The 21426-nt window shown below is 44.6% G+C and overlaps 1 protein-coding gene across 1 annotated transcript in view; it reads left to right on the top strand.

The window, feature by feature from the left end:
- RBM20 (RNA binding motif protein 20) overlaps positions 1–21426 on the top strand; it is a 66194-nt gene that overhangs the window by 24610 nt on the left and 20158 nt on the right. Inside the window, exons 6-9 of the mRNA XM_012530902.3 lie at positions 3964–4110; positions 9968–10099; positions 18435–18514; positions 20166–20823. Coding sequence (XP_012386356.2) covers positions 3964–4110; positions 9968–10099; positions 18435–18514; positions 20166–20823 — 1017 coding nt within the window. The remainder of the gene's footprint in view (positions 1–3963; positions 4111–9967; positions 10100–18434; positions 18515–20165; positions 20824–21426) is intronic.

Raw genomic sequence — 21426 nt, 5'->3', positions numbered from 1 at the left:
TTGCTTCCCAGCATAGGCTCATCCTAGCCCATCATTTAACTATTGGAAGAAAGAAGGAACAAACACTGATTTGTGGGAGCCTGTTGAACACCTGGCATGGCACCTATGCCCTTGACATACTCTGGGGCGTTTCCTCTTCCAGAGGGCCCTGTGAAATCAGTTTTCAATTTGCCTGTTTTACAGATGAACAAACTGAGGCCTGGAGAAGCTCAGTGTCTTACCTAGAGCCCCAGTTAGTGCCTGCGGGAGCTGAGACACTGTCCTTGGTCTGTCTGACCTTTCCACGGCCATAACACTTCAGCTGGGTGACCATAAAGCACACGCTGGGCATGTGTCTGTCCTCAGTGAGGACATGTAAGTGTGTCGTCTCAGCTCTTCTGGGCACTGTGGGAGCAGAATCATTCAGGGGACAGCAGAGTGTATAGGCAAGGTGCTCTCTGCCTGTAGCAAACAAACATCTGAAAGATAACTGTGCTTGTGACCATAAGTACAGTCCAGCAGCTGGGTCACACAGAGAGGGAGGACTGGCATTACACACATGGGGACAAGCAGTGCGAAAGACACGTCTTTCCTGTTTATGCCAAGCACAATTTGGGGAAAGTTATTATTATCCTGGATCTTGGGGTTATCTTGGCAGGGCTTCTGGGAGGAGTGGAATTTTAGTACTTAGAGCTGCATAAGCATAGTTATTTTACAGCTGGAAAGGACTTTAGGCCTGGGGGCCACTTCCCTCGTTCCAGACATGGGGAGACTGAGGCCCAGAAAGGGAAACTGGTTTGCCCCTGTCCTAGAGCTAGTCCATGACTGAGCTGGGAGTAGACCCCAGATCCTCTGACTTGCAGGCTCAGGGTTTTCCCGCTACAACAGCCCAAACTCCCTTTTATTATTCACTCGTCCACCCTTAGCTGCTGCTGTCCTGGATTCCGTATTTGGAAAAATTGTATCTGCCAAAGTGCTGCTATTAATGAATTAATGATTAGTTACCCATTTTACTAATTAAAGACACAGACATGTCATCCAGACTTTCTTATCAGCCTGAGACATAACCAGGGTGACCAGTTTGATAGAATTTTAAAAATTCAATGTATGGTCCCAATTTGGGCTTTTGAAATGTCAGAAATAATGCTCAGATTCCCCCTTCCCTTGCTGTGTTATTACCTGCAAAGACCCTTGAGGGCTTAGAGACTCCAGGTTGGGAATTACTATACGGCATCATGCTGCTTGCTCAAAAGCACTCAGGAAATGTACTTTTTAAATTTGAGTGAAAACTTTGATTGAGGCCTATTCACATTAGTGCCTTTTGTAAGGGTGTCTGCAGCATGAATATGTCTCTTTCTTTGGTGACTGGTGCCTGGGAGGGGGGTTATTCTTCAGGAGGCGTATTCTGCTGCCAAGCAGCGGCAGTTGCTGAGCTCACGCTCGGATAAAAAGCCTCTTGAGTTGTTCTTTCAGCCTGGAGGAGACAATGAGGGGCGCTGGCACTCGGCACCCGGTCACTAGGCAACTGGACAGGCAAGCAGCGGGGATCGGCCCCGAACTGCCCGGCGTGTCAGCTCTGTCGTCCAACACAGATTAGCCCAGGCTGAGCACAGCAAGAGCACATGGGTCAGAAACGTGCCCTGCTAAGAGGGGCCCGGCCTCAGCCCTCCTGTGGATGGACTCAGAGACCAGCCGCTCTGCCCTGCTGGAAACTCAGCCACTCACCCTAAGAAGAGGCAAAGGTCCTGCCCTTCTCGGCGCTCCTCCCTGCCTCCCTGGAGAAGGGCACAGGCCTCCTTAGCCAGGCTCGTCTCACAAGCTCCGTGGCAGGTCAGGGAGGCCAGGGGACGCTTTGGGAGCACGCTGAGCCCCACTCTGAAGTGTTGCTCCACTTTGGGAAAGCGCTTGACCTCTGGACATCGCAGAGGGGAGGGTCTGAAAGGGGCATTTGGGTTTCTCCAGTTTAGGTCTGAACCATAACAGGTAATTGACTCTAATTGTCTCCAGCCCAGATGAGACAAATGGGGGCTTTTTGTGGTACAAGAGTATTATAGGGAGGAGCCCTTAGCTCCTTTCCCACTGCATTCATAACCTTAGCAAAGCCTGGACCCATATCAAATGTAATGAGATGTTGAAGTTCACTTTATCCTAGAAAATGGTGATTATGCAAGCATAGGCTCTGATATTAGAACGTGTGTCAGGGTTGGAAAATTGCATCCTTCTCTTCTATGCTGGGCTGACTTAAGGATGCTAATTCTTTAACCTCCCAGAGAGTCCAAGGTCTGATTAAAGTTTGCATGAATCCTCTTCCAGGAGGCATCCTAATGCCATGCTGTGTTCCTCTGGGGTGCTTTTAGGGCTGTGGGGGTTGCGATAGAGGTGGGGGCAGCGTGCTAGAACGGAACAGCTCTTCTTTTGTTTGTTGAATTTATTGGTGAACAATGGGGCTTGGGGGAAACCACTGCCCTAAAGCACAGGTTATTGCTCAGAATGTCTATGTGTATGTATTTGTTTCCCACAAATCCTTGCTGCGATTTCTTTCTTTTATTGGATTTTTAAAAATTGTAAGTTAGACCATCCAGAGGTACATAAGAAACAGGTTAAGCTTATCTCCCCTTACTTCCTTCTGGTTCTGCCCCTCTGGAGACAAGCAATAGAACAGGTTGTGGATGCTTTTACGTCTTTTTCTGTTTGTGCTGATATCCTTTAACATTTTTTTATTGTGAAAATTTGTAAACATATTCAACAGTAGAAACTGGTATAATGAACCCCTATTTATTCATTACCCAGTTGGAATAACTACCCAATTTTTACAATGCTTTCTTTCTCTACCCCTTTCTTATATATACATGCATATTTTTTCTTTTACAAAAATGGCATCATACTACACATGCTACATATCAGCCTGTTTTTCCACTTAACAGTCTGTTGTGAAAATTATTCATACCAGCACACTTACCTCCTTATTTAATAGCTGTGTAGCATTCCGTTATATGCTTAAATTAACATTTATTCAAACACTCCCATACAGTTGGGAATATAGTTCAGGGGGGTTCCCAAAATGCCACCTCATTAATGACTGCAATAAATGTTCTTGTATATAAGTCTTTACATATTGGGCTTTTATTTCTGAGAGGTCAGTCTCCAAAGGTGGGATGGCAAGATCATGGACTATGTACCTTTGAAGTTTTATTAAATATTGCTAAAGTATGTTCTCAAAGGTTGCAGGTATACAGCCTCCCACCAGCAACATATGGATATGCCCATTTCCTGACGTCTTGGACAGCCCTTAATTATTGCTCATTAAAAATGTTGGGAAGCCTATTTGAAAAGAGATGGCATGATATAGATATTTTATCCGTGTCTGTGAATGGATGCTACATTCATTTTATAAATGAACAGTTTTGCAACCATTATTTGGGGGAAGAAAATGATGTGGGCTATGGGTGGAAGGCTCTTTGTCTCTTCAGAAATAACTAAGCTGTTTGACTTGTGAGTGTGGAAAGATAAGAGGATGCAGTCCTGCCCTTGGGGACTAGCAGCAGCTCCAGTCCCAGGAAATGTTTAACAATGCGGGGGCTATAAACTTTAAGTATTTAGGGGAAATGCAAAAACCAAATATGCTAAAGGCTTATCTAGAATGTCTGGAGTCCATGCTAAAAGCTTACCTAAGATGTGGAAGAGATATATGCTAATTGAAGCCTATTGAGAACTGAAACAAAGGGACCATTTGGCCTTTCCTCTCTGTATAAAAGACGTTTGAAAATCTTGTTCGGGGCTCGGGATTCAAACTGAAAGCTCCCGAGTCCGGCCGGCCGTCAATAAACCATTTTTTTCCTTCTCAAAATCATTCCTGAGTCCTGGCCTCTCTATACTCAATTAATTGAACTTCTCTTAAATTCCACAACAAAGCCATTAGCAATGTCTGGATATGGGAAAGAGTGAAATGCCTTTTGAAGACCAGTCACTGTTCTCTGTTCCCAGCAGTTTGCACAGCGGAAAGCGGGTGCTGGCCGCGTGTTGCACATCTGCAATCTCCCTGAAGGAAGCTGCACTGAGAATGATGTCATTAACCTGGGGCTGCCCTTTGGAAAGGTCACTAATTATATCCTCATGAAGTCTACTAATCAGGTAGGTCTGGGCACTTTCACAGCAGTAGGTATGCGATAGACCATACATTGGTGGAAGGCAGTTATTCAACTTTATTTTTAAAGAAGCCATTCTTACCATAAAGAGGTGATACACTAGCTTTCCTATTGGTATGGCACAGAGATTTTTTTTTTTTGGTGGTGGCGGTGTTAGATTTCCCCTTGAAGGAGGAGAGATTTTCTTTTTCACCCTACCCTCCTTGTAATGGGTATAATCCTTTGTGAATTGCCTAGAGGTGAGGGAAGATGTTTTGGAATGGGGTGCTCGTTAACATAGAAAAAATAACTGGCCCCCAAAGTAGAAATCCATGGATTTGTGTCTCCTCACTGTGTTGCCATCCTCCTGATCTAGTGCTAAGGTCTTACCTTCTAAGCTTCTCATATCCGATGGCCTAGATTTGGAGCCACCTAGGAACTGGCTTTGGTGTTAAGGTCTGTGGAGTCTCATAGCAGCAGAGCGAATGGCAATTGATGGGTGTCTGGTAAGTCTAGGGATCAAAGAACCCTTAACTTAGTTTGGAATTGACTGAGCCCTTGAGGACTGAGCCCAGAGGGGAAATTTATGCTGTTAATGGTCTCTAAACTCATTATATGGATGAACTCTGAAGAAGACACAGGTCAATCTGCAAAGACTAGGAAAGATGTTTCCTTTTTTTTTTCTTTTTTTTTGTTGGCTTCTGTCATTTAAGGAAAACTCTGTCATAAAACTAGCTGGATACAAGCTTAGAGAACAGAACTCCCCAGAGTCTAAATTCCAGTGACAATATATTAAAATATCAAAATGTCCTTATTTCAACAAAAGGTGACATAACATACAAAGAAACAGGAAGTGATGGCCCAGGCAAAGAATTGGAATTGATTGAGCCCTTGAGGACCAAACCCAGAGGGGAAATTCATGCTATGGATCGTCTTAAAAAAGAAAGTTTTGTCTTTATTTTTTTTAATTTAATTTTTTTTGCAATCATCACAGCTATATTTATTAAGTTGGAGAAAAAATGAAGAACAATTTATATGCAAAAAAGGGAAGTAAAAGATTATGGGACATTTTCAGATTCTCTTGAAAAGACTTAAGAAGAGATCCTCCTTCATTTGGATTTATCCTTTCTTTGTCACAGTAGCCTCCTTCCTCTTCACATCTCTTGTAGGAGTGTTGTCAGACCAGATGAGGTGGTGCCTTGCCTGTCATTGTTTGAATGTGGCACTCTCCGGGGGGTTGTTCTGTTTAATACTCATGATAACCAGACATTCTCATTTTTTCTTGTGGTTTCACTCTGTTGTCTATTGTCCTGTCTTTTCAACCTGCAGAATTCCATTTAGCATCTCTTGTAGAGCTGGTCTAGTGGTGACAAACTCCCTCAGCTTCTAAAATCTGAGAATGTCTTAATCTCTCCCTTATTTTTTTCCTCAGTGGATTTTTAAAATACTTTTTATTTTGATATAATTCCAAACTCACAAGGCAGTTACAAAAATAATGCAAACCCCATAAAGAGAACCCATTATACTTCCACCCCTCCACCCACATATCCAGATCCAGTAATTTTAACCTTTTGCCATCTTTGCCGTATCAGTCTATCATCTATCTATCCCTAGCTCTATCTATCTATCTAACCTATGTATCTATCAATCTATTTTCTAAACATTTGAGAGCAGATTGCATGCATCATAATCCTTGAACATATAATACTTCTATGTTCATTTTCTGTAAACAAGGATATCCATGTATAGATCTACCTTAAGTGCAGTAATCAAATTCAAGAAATGTAACATTGATATAAACTTACATGCTATATTCCCATTTTTTCTTACGTCCCAATAATGTCCTTTTGAGCTTTTTCTATTCTTAGATCCCATCCAGTATCATGTATTATATTTAATTGTCATTATTTCTTCTGTTTATCTCTCTTTTGAAATTATGGAAACACATATGCAACATAAATCTTCCCATCTCAGCCATTTCCAAGCTTACCATTCAGTGGGATTAATTTAATCACATTCACTGTGTTGCAGTGCCCTTTCTTTTCACCCCAAATAGAAACCCTACACTCATTTTGCATTAACTATTGATTGCCCCTGCTCCCCACCTCTGATAACCTATACTCTACTTTCTGTCTCTAAGAGTTTGCATATTCTCTGATATTTTCCTTGTAGTTACTGTAGGGCTTAAATTTAACATCCTAAATCTGTATCAGTCTTGTTTGCTTTGATACCAACTGAACTTCAGCATCATATATTAACAATGTACCTGTACTCTTCCATTCCCCACCTTTATGTAGTTCTTGTCACAAATTACACATTTATACATTTGAGTAAAAAACCATTGATTTATCATATTTTATGGCATATACCTTTTAGATCCTGTAGGAAGAAAAAAAATGATGTTATAAATAAAAAATACAATAGAACTGGTAGACATACCATTATATTAGCAGAGATCTGTTTCTTCATGTTGCATCAATTGATTGTCTATTGTCCTTTCCTTTCAACCAGCAGAACTCCCTTTAACATTTCTTGTAGAGCTGGTCTAGCTTTTATTTATCTGGGAATGTCTTGATTCTTGATTGACATTTTTTGTTTTCAGCACTTTGAATATGTCTTCCTGCTGCCTTCTTGCCTCCATGGTTCCAAATGAGAAATCAGCATTTAGTATTATTGAGGCTCCTTGTATGTGATATGTTGCTTCTCTCTTGTGGCTTTTAGGATTCTCACTTTATCTTTGGAATTTGGCAATATGATTATAATGTGGTGTAGATCTATTTGGGTTTATCCTGTTTGGAGTTCATTGAGCATCTTAGATATGTATATTCATGTCTTTCATTAACTTTCAGAAGTTTTCAGCCACTATTTCTTCAAAGATTCTCTCTGCCCCTGTTTTTCCTCTCCTTCTGGGACTCCTACAATGTGTATATTGATACTCTTAGTATTGTCCCATGGTTTCCTCAGGCTCTGTTCACTTTTCTTCATTCTTTCTTCTTTCTGCTCTTCAGGCTAGATGATTTCAATTGTCTTATCTTCAGGTTCACCGATTCCCTTCTTATGCCAGCTCTAATCTTCTATTGAACCCCTCTAGGGAATTTTTCATTTCTGTTACTATCGTCTTCAGCATTTTTTGTTCCTTTACATAATTTCCATCTCTCTACTGATATTCTCTTTGTATTCATTTCCTGATTTCCTTTAGTTCTTTGTCCATATTTTCTTTTAGTTCTTTGAGCATATTTAGGACCATTTTTTAAAAGTCTTGGTCTGGTAGTCCCAGGTATTGTCCTCATTGACGGTTTTTAATACTTTAATCTTCTTTGCCTGGGCCATCACTTCCTGTTTCTTTGTGTGTTTTGTAATCTTTTGTTGAAATAAGGACATTTTGATACTTTATTATATATTATCACTGGAATTAGACTCTGGGGCATCTGTTCTTTAAGCTTGTATCCAACTAGTCTTTTTTTTTAATGAAAATTTATTTTATTCTGGTTCAAGGAATTTACTTCAAAGCAGAAATTTCTCATTTTCCAAGTATGACAGCAATGTTGGTTTTTTTTTAACTTAAGTGACAGGTAAAATTTGTATCCAGCTAGTCTTATGACAGAGCTTTCCTTAAATGACAGGACCTAACAAAAAGAAAAGAAAAAAATAAAACACCTTTCCCAGTCTTTTCAGATTGACTTGTGAGTGCTCTCCTTCAGAGTTAATCCATATAATGAGTTTATGGACTAGCTAAGACTAAAGTAGGAGCCTACCTGGTCTTTTCTGTACATGTTTTAGGCATGTATGTGGCCCTAGGAATTCCCCCATTTACATGGATATGAATGTCCCAGCTTCCCTAGGAAATGGTTTCCTCATGGTCCCAGGTACCACACTGTGTGTCTTAACAGCCAGCAGCCCCTCCCCCCCACAGCCACGATTTAAATCCTCTCCCAGGCAGTTCTGGCAGTAGCCTTCTACACACAGGACAAGTTCTGGAATAGTGATCCTGTGATGAGTGGCCTGGTTCAGTCCTTTAGGCTGCCACCAGACAGACTGGGCGAGGCATGTGTACACAAGGGTTACTCTGCTCTATCTGAAACTGGGACAGGGGACCAGCAGTACAAGCATGGGCTGGGTGTATGCCAAGCTAGTGAAAGGGTGGGTGAGGAGCCAGCATGGGCACCAGGAGATCCTAACATGTTTAAGTTGCCTTTTTCTTGATTCAGTGCTTGCCCAGGTACTCAGTCCTTCAACTGTTTTCTGGTGCTTTGAGAAAAATGTTTCTGCTAGTTCTTGCTGGTTACTCAAAGTTTCTGTGGGAAAAAGGAGCCCTGAAGTTTCTCATTCTGCCATCCTGATTGGGTTTTCTTTTATTTTCAATAAATAGTCTTACTGTATGAATCTGAGAATCAGGCATAGGAGAAATTCTTTTCTTAATCAAGACATGACCTTTTGAATACTCAAAGCCACACCAGACCATTGATGGTGTCAATCTGGGGATAGACTCATTGCTTAGTCTCTTTGTTCCTACCACTCAGAAATTCTATTTTGGGTAAATGTTCAAAATTCAGCTTGCAACTTTAATACAGAGAAATTCACTGGATTAGTATTATTCCCATTTCACAGGTGAGAGATAGAGGTGCTAAAATATTTGCATCAAAAAAGAGGCATTTAGAAAACCAGGTGGCAGAAATTGAAATGGAGCCCTAGAATATCTTAACTTCTTAGTGTCCCACACTGCTGCTACAGACTGGGCCAGCATGGAGAAAAGCAAGACATCTGACATTCAAAATCATATGTAAAGGGAGGTGGGGGGTGCTCTTGTTTAGACTTTTTCTAATTCCTCCAGGAAATATTCAGGTTAAGGAAATGGGAGAGTGGGGACACACAGCAAGGGTTCCCTTGTCCCAGACCACTTTTCCCTCTCAACACAGAGGGGCCAGAATCAGTGCATTGTCGGTACTATACAAACCACACAAATCTAAGAAACAATAGCAGCAACAAATCTGCCACAGCAGCTCCTGGGGAAAGACAGTCAAAACAGTCTATTAGACACAGAAGCCTCTTTCTTGCTAAGTGCTTTTTTGGGCCAGTTAAATAAAAAGGCTGTGGAAGCCTAAGTGGAGTTTCCCCTCTTTCTTTAAGCCATATGGACACAGCCATTCCCTCAAGCCTGGGGGTTTGTGAGCCCCTGATTTTTTTTAGTGTATTTCTTTCCAAGGAATGCAAGCACTCAGATAAGCAGGGCTTGTGGTACTGTCTCCTGCCATCGTCCCCACCAAGTAGTGAGGTTTGCGAGCATCAGCCCAGGTTCATGTGTGCAGTAGACTCCCAGGAACTGTGGGTTAGTGGTCCTCATCCCAGAGCCCCTTCCAGGGCATGATGTGGCCCAGGATAGATACGTATAATTAAGAAATGATGTCTGGCAACCATGGGGATCAAGAAAGTGCTGTCTTACAATGAGCTCTTTTGATGAGGTTAATAAATAGGTCTTTTGAACAGGTGAGATCAAAGACAGCTCTTCCTTATATACTGATTTTTTTTTCTTTTTATTGAGTATAAAATATATACTCTAGAATGCACAAGGTGCACTAATCTTAAGTGTAAAACTTCATTAATTTTCTCATGTGTATACCTATGTAATTGCCATCCACACCAAGATATAGAATATTTCCAGAAGCTCAGAAGGTTTCCTCATGCCTCATCTCAATCAATACCCTCATCCCACCCCAGAGAGATGCAAGACTGATTTCTGTCACCATCTGTTAGTTTTAACTGTTCTTGAATAAATTTTAGAAAAATGGAATCATATCTTTGTCTGAATTTTGTTTCAGACCTTGAAAGTGCAAAAGTCCTTTACATGTCCATCCTTTCTTTCCTAGGCCTTTTTAGAGATGGCTTACACAGAAGCTGCCCAGGCCATGGTCCAGTATTACCAAGAAAAATCTGCTGTGATCAATGGTGAGAAGTTGCTCATTCGGATGTCCAAGAGATATAAGGAATTGAAGCTGAAGGTAAAGCATTCTCTTGTTCATTTAGTCATTCAACAAACATCCAGGGAGTGTCTAGTACTTCTCAGGCATTGGTCTAAGTGCTGGCAGGTGGGGGAGGGCAGGAAGAGATTCAAAGACTATTCACTGCCCTTGAGGATCTTACATGGGAAGGCAAACCATTACAACATGGCAAGGAATGTGCTTATTGAGGTAAGCACAGAATGCAAAGGGCTACTTAAGTCAAGATGACTAGCCAACTAGGGTCCAAGGAAGATTCCCAGGAGAAGTGATACTTGCACTGGCTCTTAAAGGATGAGGAAGGAAAAAGGGAAAGGTGGTTGCTTTTCAGCAGTGAGAGTTCCAAGCATAAGGCCCTGAATCCGTAACATCTCTACCCACAACATCTTCATTAGCTTTTTCTTCCTTGGTAACCACCCTTGATCTCTTATTCTATCCTCCCTCTTCCATATTTATGTCTTAAGCCTAATAAAATTCCTTCTAAGCATCACATGATTAAATTGGTCACTGTCAAAACTCAGGTATGACTACAGATAATTCCAAACAGATTTTTGTTTGTTTTAACTTGTTCTATACTTCTTTCTTTTTTTAAATTAGAGCAGTTGTAGGTCTATAGAAATATCATGCAGAAATTATAGACTTTCCATATTCTGCCCCTCTTCACAGTTTTCCCTATTATTAACATTTTGCATTAGTGTGATATCTTTGTTACAATTGTTGGAACAATTTTATTACAATTATACTGTTAACTATAGTCCATAGTTTACACTCGGGTTCACTCTGTCTTATACAGTTTTATGATTTATTTTTATTTTTATTCCGGTAACATGTACATACTAATATTTCCCACTTTATCTACTTTTCAACCACCATCACCACCTACATTTTTTCTCTTCTTTCTTTTTGTTTTATTGTGAAGTATAACATATATACAGAAAAGTGACTGATTATATAAATGTACCATTAAATCCCATAAAGTCACCCTCAAAGTCAAAAATAGAACACTGACATACCCAGAGGCCCTGTGAGCACCTCCTCATGCTTGGCGCCGCTCCCCACACTTTCCTGATTTCAAGATAATCATTTCCTTGCTTTTCCTTGTTCTACCACCTACATATGCCTTCTTTTTTTTTTTTTTTTTTTTTAAAAGATTTATTTATTTATTTAATTTCCCCCCTCCCCTGGTTGTCTGTTCTTGGTGTCTATTTGTTGCGTCTTGTTTCTTTGTCTGCTTTTGTTTCTTTGTCCGCTTCTGTTGTCGTCAGCGGCACGGGAAGTGTGGGCGGCACCATTCCTGGGCAGGCTGCTCTTTCTTTTCACGCTGGGCGGCTTTCCTCACGGGCGCACTCCTTGCGCGTGGGGCTCCCCCACGCGGGGGACACCCTGCGTGGCAGGGCACTCCTTGCGTGCATCAGCACTGCGCATGGCCAGCTCCACACGGGTCGAGGAGGCCCGGGGTTTGAACCGCGGACCTCCCATATGGTAGACGGACGCCCTAACCACTGGGCCAAAGTCCGTTTCCCTACATATGCCTTCTTGAACATAGTTTAGTTTTACCTAATTTTGAACTCTGTATGAACAGAATCATACTACATCCTTTGTGTCTTTTTTCATTCTACATTATGTCATCCACGTTATTGGGTGTATCTGTTTATTTTCATTGGTTTATAAATTTCCATTGCATGACTATGCAATTTATCCATTCTATGCTGATGGACATTTGGGCTGTTTCCAATTTTAGGACATTCGGGACACTGCTGTGAATGTTCTCAAACATGTTAACATGATACATATGTGCATGAACATGTAACTAGATATATAACTAAGAGTATAATTTCTAGGTCATAGGGTGTGCTTACCCTCAACTGTACTAGATAATAGAAAAGCTCTTTTCAAAATATCTGTCCCCAATTTACATCCCTACTAGTAGTGGATGGGAGTTTCCAATGATCTACGTTCTTGCTGACACTTCGTCTTTTCTGACTTAAATTTTTGCCTGTCTGGAAGGAGAGTGTAATGGAATATTATGGTTTTATTTTATGTTTTCCTGATTATTAATTGAGGTTGAGCACTTTTTCAAGTGGGAAGTTTGTTTTCAAGTCGTTTGCCCATGTTTACCCTTTGGATTGTTTCTTCTTATTCATTGGGAGGAGTTCTCTTAACTGGAACAGTCTATTTGTATTTATTGCAATTAATACTTTATTTACATTTAAAGCTACTGTTTTCTTTTGTACTTTCTACTGCTACATTTAGTAGAGATTTTCAAGCTCTTTTCAGCCCATTCCACATTTACTCAGGGTCCATTTTATTCTAGACCAGCAGCCCTTAATATGCCTTGAAGGCTGAAGTCAGAAGACAAAGGCACAGTAGTTGTTTCTAGCTAGGACTAGCATTCTGACAAGTCTACATAGGTAGATCACTAACACCTCAACCAGTTGCCAAAATCCCGATTCTTCTTTGCTTGCATTATTGCTTCTGAAGTTTCTTTGCCAGCAGTTCTGCTTCAGGCAGAAGTTGACTTTTTTTTTTTTTCTGTCTAATGAAAGCTGTTTTCCTTTCTCAGACAAATAAGAGATCTCGCCCCATCCTGTACATAGCCAGAGTTCCTGTTCTCCTGGATTCTTCCCTGGGGGCTAGAATTGAGTTTCTGCACCAAGTTCCCAGAGGAGCTTTGGTCTCCAAATGAGATGCTATCATAGTTTCTAAATAGGATTAACAGCAATAATCAGCTTCTTAAATTAAAGTACCAAGGCATTGTACTACCCTACTGAGGGACATAGTTTGGGGTGGTGCACAAACCATGGGCTAAAGGTGTCAGATGGTCCAGGTTTGTATTTTGCAGGTATTTGCTGAGTGCTCACTCTGGATGGGAACTGGGCTGGGTGCCATGGATATGGAAGTGGCAAGCTCTTGGAGGAGCTCACTGTCCGGTGGGGGAGGAAAAGCATGTAAACATAAAACCTTTAAGAACCATGTGATCTGTGCCAGATCAGAAAGTTCCAGTCAAGGCCCTACTCCCTCCTGCTTTGATGAGCTTGGACAAGTTGCTTAACCTCTGTGAACCGTTTCTGGATTAGTAAAGGGCAGTACCATGGTACTCTTTGGTTTTAAGCATTTTTTTCATACCTTATTTCTTTTCAGCCTCACAATCATCCTACCCTATGAAGCATGTAGGGTGGATAATAACAGTACAACAAAAATAATAACATATACCTTTAAGTGAGGCCTGCTACTCTAGGCCAAGTAGTATGCCAAGTATTTTACATGTACTCTCTTTTTTTAAATTTATTTTTCTCCCCTTCCTCCCCTCTCCCCTCCGTTGTCTACTCTGTGTCCATTCACTGTGTGTTCTTCTGTGTTCGCTTGCATTCTTGTCAGTAGCACCGGGAATCTGTGTCTCTTTTTGTTTTGTCATCCTGCTGCGTCCACTCTCCTTGTGTGTGGCGCCACTCCTGGGCAGGCTGCGCTTTTTTTGTGCAGGGGGCTCTCCTTGCGGGGGCACACTCCTTGGCGCGTGGGGCTCCCCTGTGCGGGGAACACCCCTGTGTGGCACGGCACTCCTTGCATGCATCAGCACTGCGCATGGGCCAGCTCATCACATGGGTCAGGAGGCCCTGGGTTTGAACCTTAGGCTTCCCATGTGGTAGGTAGACACTCTATCAATTGAGCCAAATCTGCTTTCTGCATTCTCTACTTTAGTCCTGACGTCTGTCCTGTCAGCAGGTGTTATTATCTCAATTTCATAGATGAGGAAACTGAGACTAATAGAAGTTAAATAGTAACTTGTCCAACATCATAGTTGCTGGAAGAGCCATGATTAAAACCTAGGACTCTTTTGGTTTTGCACTATACCTGCATCTCTCAATTATGTTGTTATGCCTCCATTGACCCAATGAAAAAACAAAGAATTCAGTTAATTTGCTTAAGGTCTCCAAGCCAGTAAGCAGCAGAGCTAGTAATTTCAAACTTCTGCCTACAGATCACTTGGGGATCTTGTTAAAATGCAGTTTCTGATTTAGTAGGTTTGGGGCAGGGCTGTGGTTCTGCATTTCTAACAGGGATGCGATGCTGCCTGCCCTCAGAGCACACTTTGAGTAGCAAGGGGATAGAACACATTGCTTTCTAACCGTTAGTATGTGCTTTCTGTTCCCCAAGCTGTCACACTGCCTTTCAGGGTCATGGTGAAGGTGTCAGGGGATATAAGTGAAAGTGTCATAAAGTGTGTTTCAATTACATAGTAAAGTATGTGTTATGACCCCTGTGTTGTCATGAGTCAAGACTCTCTCTGCAAGTAACAGAAATTTGTTTCAGTTAAGCAGACTGGCTTAGGCCAAAAAAAAAAGGCACAGGCACAACTTGGTTTAGAGCCAAAATCATATCATAAGGACCTGGTTTCTCTCTACTCCGCCTTCTGCCTGATAGGCTTTGTTTGGGGGTGCTTAGGATGGCCCCCGGCAGCCCAGGCTCTCTCCTCCAGGTGGCGCTGCAGTAGCTTCGGCAGCTCTGGTTTCTCATCCTTCCATTTTCTTCAGGATAGAGCCAGAGATTTTGCTTGCAGCTCCCACGAAAGTCCTCAGAGTCAATCTGATCGGATTAGTTTAGGACATGAGCTCAGGCTGGTATGACCTGCTCCATCCTCGGAACCAGGGGCAGAGGCTCACTGGATCTCTGGAGGGAGAGTGGGTGAAGAGCAGCTGCTGCCAGGAGAAGGGGGGGAGTCAGCAAAACCCTGTCCCCATAGGTGTTCCGGGATCAAAGGAGCCATCTCCTGGGCTCCCATGAGGGCTTGCAGAGGTGGAGGGAAGATTTGATTGGTCTTCCACCTCCAACTTTACCTTTTGCCCATTAGGCAAAGTGGAGCAAGAGAAAGGAGCAATTTTAAGGCATTTTTCATCTCCTTGTCACTGCATCAGAATCATCGGGGGAGTTTTCAGGCCCCCTTGCCCATGGATTCTCATTCAGTAATTTGGGGGTGGGGCTGAGATAGTTTCCAGGTGGTCTTAGGGTCAGAGGACCAGAGTTCAGAGCCACTGGTCTTGCCAGCCTCCAAGCCACGGGTAGGCTCTCTGGCCCTGGGAAGTAGTCCTATGAGTGAAGCATGACCCTCTCAACTGGGAAGATTAAATTGGCAAATGATTGGCAGGCTTCTCCATGTAAGACATGATGCTAAAAAGCTATAGTGAATTTAAGACATGATCCTTTTTTGGAGGGAATTTGCTAACAGTTGGGGAGACAAGCTCTTCTTGTGCAAAATTATACAAGATTTATCCTGAATGTGTAAGTTCAAGAACTACCACCGAAGTTGAGTGGCAGACAGCAACGGGATTGGGGAGTATAAAGAAGCAAAGAGGTTGCTGAGCAGGGCCTCTAAGGATGAGAATTGAGCTAAGCAGAGAGAGGACTTCCGGGCAGAAGGAACCATGAGAGGAGATGAAGGAGCTGGAAAGCTCAGTTAACAGCTGGGGCTGCTTTGACGGGATTTGGCTGTGATGAATTCGGGGCTCATCTGGAAGGTTTCAGCATCCTCCCAGGACTCCCGAGGTATGTAAAACAGCTGTGGAGCTGTCAGAGGTCATGAACCTCTCTAGCAGCTACTTTTATGTTGGCCAAAGTCTCTGTGGCTTTTGTCAGTGTAACCTGCCATGCCCTGAAGCTATTGGTGGATGCCAGATGGGCCTCGTTATCCCGCCTTTATAGATGGAGAAACGGGCTCGCCCACGGGAAAGAGCCTGGACTTCGGATGGTCCAGCTAGTGGGGGCTGGGGCTGCTCTTCCTCATCTGAGTCGTGGTGCCTTCCTCGTGCAGCACTTCATGCACCTTGGAATCTGACCTTGTCTTAAAAGCAGCAAAACATGTCGACCGTGAGCACTGTGCATGGTCCCCTGGTGGGTTGTAGAGCAGCATCGGTGTCAGCAGAGAGTGGATGAAAAGACACAAGACCTGGGATTTGCCTCACAAAAATCTAGGGGGTGGGGAAGAACGGTGGGGGTTTCAGTGGAACAAGATTGATCAGGACTGTTGGCGATGGAGCTGAAGGCCTCAGCTGCTTCTCTCACCCCAGGCTGTCCCAGATCTGGACCGGAAGGAATAGCCAGGAGGATTTGAGGAGCAAAAGGACACTGTTTGGGACCTTGGAGACTCTCTTTGCTACAGAAAGTTCCTTATCCAATGCCTTTCCCCTCTTTTTCGAAGGAGAATTTTAATGTTTATGTTCTGAGAATCTGCCCTGCACATTTAACCCATATTGGTGACACATTCTTTAGCCTTTGCCTTTTCCGGCTTGGCAGTGTGAGCCACAGATTTGGGGCCCAGGATGTGGCCTCCCCCGTGACGGCAGACGTCGTCACGTGATCCTTGTATCAGGTTCTGATGGCTCCACCAGCTCTCCAGAGCTCCACTTGCATCTGGGTCGGCCCCGCAGGCAGGCAGAGCTGTGGCTCAGCCATCCCAGACTGGACTTTCCATTCATGACACAGTAAGGAACTTCCATTTTGCATTCCAAGATGGGCAGGTGGAAGAAGACAGCTCAGTGGGATCTGTGCTGAATGTAGTCACCGCTAGATGAGCCTTCTTGTTCTACCCCAAGCTCGGGACAGACAACCCTGGCTGAAGGACCGTGGCCTTGGATGAGGGATTCAGCTAAGGGAGGCATCTGGGCTGCAGCTTTCCTCTCAGCCCAGGCCAACAGCCTCGGTGGGCTTCTTTCCCTGCTTGGACTCGGGTCTCTGCTTAACATATTGCTGGACAGTCCAAGGCCTGAGACATCTGGTTAATTGCAGGTGGCCCTTTGTATACTTACAGGGGATCAACCTTTACAGGTGCAGTTGGATTTAAGGAGCCATTTGCCAATGCAGTGAGGACCCTTGTATGGTGGATACCCTGACCAGTGCTAACATCTTTTCTTGAACAGGGGATTTACTGGCTTCTTGACCTCCTACTTCTGCATCACCACAGGGGCCAGGGCCAGCATCTTCTTTTGGCTCTTTTCTCTTGGCATCTTGCACAGCTGGATGAGAGACTTCTCCTGTCTTGAAAACTTTATATCCCTTCCCTATGTCCTAGCCCTGACCTCTCACCCTGAGCTACCAGCAGTTCCTTCTTCCTTTTCTCCTTTGCTCCATGTTGTTCCCAGACCAGCCCTCAAGCTCAACAGTTACTCAGACAAGTAGTCATGTGCTAGGACAGAGGTCAGAGTAGTTACAGAACTAAAGTCCCAGCTCAGCTCACTTCACATCTCCATCTGTAAAAGGTGGTGCACGATGATACCAAACACTGTAGTAGCTCTAAGAGTTCACAATTCTTTTTAAGCTGTGTAGAAAAAAAAAAACAGAAAACATATAGGATAAAAAGAGCAGCTGATTAAATTTCTTAATAAAACTCCTTATCAAAAGTTGATATCACAGAGTGAGGATTTTTTAGTCTTTATTTTTAAAAATGCAGTCCTGTTTCTTTTTAAATAACATCATTATTTAGGTCTAATCCACATACCATAAAATACATCTGGCTTGGTACATTTTTATTGACTGGATGGAATCTTTGTAGTCTTTTGAAAGATGATCTTATCCTTTGTTTCAAGCTCGTGAATACTGCTTTTTAAAAAATCATTTAATTTTTTATTGTTTTGTTACTTTTTTGTCCATTCTGGCTTTAGGAAAGCACTTTGTTTGGGACTTAGGGGCACAGCCACCATTTAGTGACCTCTGGCAAGGCTGCACTGCCCACCTCACAGATTTGCTTTGAGCCTCAAATGCCCCCACGGATGAGTGCTCTGGAATGAGGAACTGAAGGGGGCATAGAGCATGGGAAGGAACTTGGCATTAAGATGCCTGTTGTTGAGTTCTGATTCTTTAACTATCTCTGTGACCTTAAACTTGTTTCCTGATTAACCCAGCACAACTCCTGGAGTCACCATCTACCTAGAACAGTCTCACTGGTGCCCCCTGGACTTGTGCAAGGCAGAGGCTCAGTGTTCACACAAGTAAAATGAAGTCTCCTTCCAAGTTTGGAATGCTCCTTACCCTTCCCTCCCTTTTTCTCTCCCTCCTTCCTTCCTTCCTTTCTTTCCTTTTATGTTTAAAATATTTTGTTTTGATTTTTACTTAATGAGGGAGGAGGTGGGAGTAAGGTAGTAATGAATGCTGTACTTTCCCAGCACGTGGGTGAGGATGGGCACCAGGTTCTCTGGATCATTCAGCTCTACCATGTTCTGCATCGTCTCTCACGCCTCATCCCTTGGATTAAAACTTCTTTCTTCCCTCCTTTGGTGGACTGAGCAGCTTCACGCTGGTATTGGCAAGGGCAACTCTCAGCTGATGGTGATCTTTCTAACTTTTCTAGAAACCGGGAAAAGCCGTGGCTGCCATCATCCAGGACATCCATTCCCAGAGGGAGAGGGACATGTTCCGGGAAGTGGACAGGTGAGGCCCCTGGGCCCAGGTCGCAGGGCAGAGCGTGTGGGTTGGTCCACTCTCCCCTTTCCCGTTCTTAGGGGTGAGTCGAGCCATGTCCTCACCCCTGCTCTGCCCACCAGACCTTCTGGGCCCTCCCTCACGTGCTTGATGAAAAGTCCTGTCCAGAAGTTCTGCTCAGGTTGTACCTCAGGAAAATGCAAGCTGCTGAAGCTTCCTCTCAACGGCTTCTCAGTTGGAAAGGAAGACAGGAAGCGGGGTCTGTTAATATTTGGCCCTTTGGGGCAAGCCTACACTTTCCCAGTCAGGCTCTGTGTGTGTGTCTGTGTCTTCCTTTTAGAGCCCGCTCTTCATTTTGTATGAGCTAAAAATAGATATAAGAACAGGAATATAGATGGTCCAAAAAGCAGTGACTTGATCAGTTGCTTACTCTGAACATTGACTGCATTCGGTTTTTCTTCTCATTTCTCCCACCCTAAGTTTGTGACCATGCCAGGCTGGGGCTGCAAGCTTATCACAGTCACTCCCCACAGAGAGTTTGGTGGAGAGTGGCGGGGGCAGCCCGAGGCTCTAACCCAGGGCTGCCACAGATGGCGCTCTGACCTCACAGTCCAGGGCACGAGTCGGGCCGTTTTCTGGTGATGGCCATGGTGCGCCACATCTCCATGCTTCCTGTTCAGGGAGGGCTGTGTGGTTTTCCTGTATTGGGGAATCAGATTAAAAATGCTGTCCTTTTAGAATATTGCTGTGTGACTTGGTTGACATGCTTAACAACCGAGTGGCCTTCAGAGCTTGTGTGTGTGTGTATGTATCTTTGTGTATGATCATTTGGGATTTTTATTTGTTTGGATTATTTTAAAAGCGCGTAAAGCCACACAGCACCAAGTGCAGTTTGGTGGCAGAGTGCAGCGGGCATGGGGAGCTGTGGCTCTGAACCTTGGGCACTGCAGCTTCCTTTTCTGGCTTTCGGTTTCTTCACCTGCAACACAAGGAGATCAGATCTTTAGGGTCTCTTCCAACCCTACAACGCCTTCCTAATTCTCTGCTTTGGGACTCTCTTAACCGCCCTCCCCCGCTCCATAAATAGCATCCTCCTTCCATCCCAGGATCTGAATAAATTGAGAAATGAACAAGAAAAATGGAGGCCAAGAGGTCACCTTTATTCTGATAGAAGCCAACTGAAGGAGTGGCTTCAAGGCTTGTAGCCGGGAGGCCAGCTAACTGGACCCCAGGGTTAGATGGCCTTAACCCCAGGTAGGACCAAGGCAGGCCTTGCCCCAGGCCCCCCACCTGCACGCCCCCCACCTGCACGCCCCCACCTGCATGCCCCCCGGGAGAGTCATATGCCTGCTGCCGGCACAGCTCACTTCCGAGAGGAAGGAAGAGGGGGTTGAGCCAGATCAATCCAGTTATTCTTCCCAGCTCCCAGGGGCAAAAAGAGTAAAGGTGCAGAGCGCAGCCAGGACTGTGCTTGGGGAAACCACCTCCTCACGGAAGGAACGGCTCGTGGTTGTGCACAGTCGTGAGTGACGGGTGCACAAGCAGATAGGGCCGTATGCAGTTAATCACGAGCGAGGCTCTGTGCATCTCCGTCCGGGGGCGGGAAGCGGGGCAGTGCGTGCAGATTCCAAAGACTGCTCCTTCGCTTCCTTCCCCACAGGTACGGCCCAGAGAGGCCGCGGTCTCGCAGTCCCGTGAGCCGGTCGCTCTCCCCGCGGTCGCACACGCCGAGCTTCACGTCCTGCAGTTCTTCCCACAGCCCTCCCGGCCCTTCCCGGGCCGACTGGGGCAACGGCAGGGACTCGTGGGAGCGCTCGCCCTATGCCCGGAGGGAGGAGGAGCGCGACCTGGCCCCCTGGAGGGAGAACGGGGAGGAAAAGAGGGACCGGTCGGACGCGTGGGCACACGATCGCAAGCACGGCCCGCGGCAGCTGGACAAAGCCGAGTTGGAGGAGCGCCTGGAAGGAGGGCGGGGCCACCGGGAAAAGTACCCGAGGTCTGGGTCCCCCAACCCGCTTCACTCCGCGTGGAGCTACCAGAGCCGGGAAGATGGCTACCACCGGAAGGAGCCCAAAGCCAAGGCCGACAAGCATCAGAAGCAGCAGCAGGGCGCCCCTGGGCGGTCCAGGAGGAAAGACGAGGCCAGACTGCGGGAGAGCAGACACCCTCCCCTCCAGGACGCAGGCAAGGACGATGGGGTCGCACGGACTCCTGAGAGCTCCAAGTCCAAGCAGAGTGAGAAAAATAAAACCAAGAGACCTGACAAAGACCAAGGAGGAACTGATGATAGAAAAGAAAGCAAAATGGCAGAGGACGAGGTAATGATGCAGTCTTTCCCCATCGTCCCCAAGATGAGGCAGGTCCTCCCAGAGGAGAATAATAATAACAATGTAATGATGATAAACAGACATTTGTTGAATGTTTACTATGTGCGAGGCATTTTGCTAAGGAATTAAGTCTTTTAATCCTCACAACACTATGAAATTGGTACTATCATTGTTAAGGATGTGGAAACTGAGGCACAGAGAGCCTAAGTTATTTTCCCAAGGACACACAGGCAGTGAATACAAGAGCCAGAATGATATCCAGGCAATCTGGCTCCCCATTCCATTGCATCCTCCCGCCTTCACTAGAAGTTAGGGAGGGACATGACGCCAAGGCCTACTGTGGTCCTGTTTGTCCAGGGTGGAGTGGCCCTGGGCTGTTTGTACCCACAGAGTCTGCCAAGGGAGATAAGATCTTTGTCCACTCAGTCCTCTCTCCTGCCAGAAGCATCTACCAATCCCAGGGCTTTAATGAGAGGTGATAAAGGAGAAGCAGCCACCACCCACTAAATTATACCGGGTGCTCAGGGCTTGGTGTGTTTCTCTAGACATGGGCAACTGCCCACAGTGTTTTACTTCCACTTTAATAAAAATGCA

The sequence above is a fragment of the Dasypus novemcinctus genome, chromosome 6 (assembly GCF_030445035.2).
Source record: "Dasypus novemcinctus isolate mDasNov1 chromosome 6, mDasNov1.1.hap2, whole genome shotgun sequence".
Lineage (NCBI taxonomy): Eukaryota > Metazoa > Chordata > Mammalia > Cingulata > Dasypodidae > Dasypus > Dasypus novemcinctus.
The sequence above is the reverse complement of the archived record's forward strand: the minus strand, read 5'-3'. Positions and strand labels throughout refer to the sequence as shown.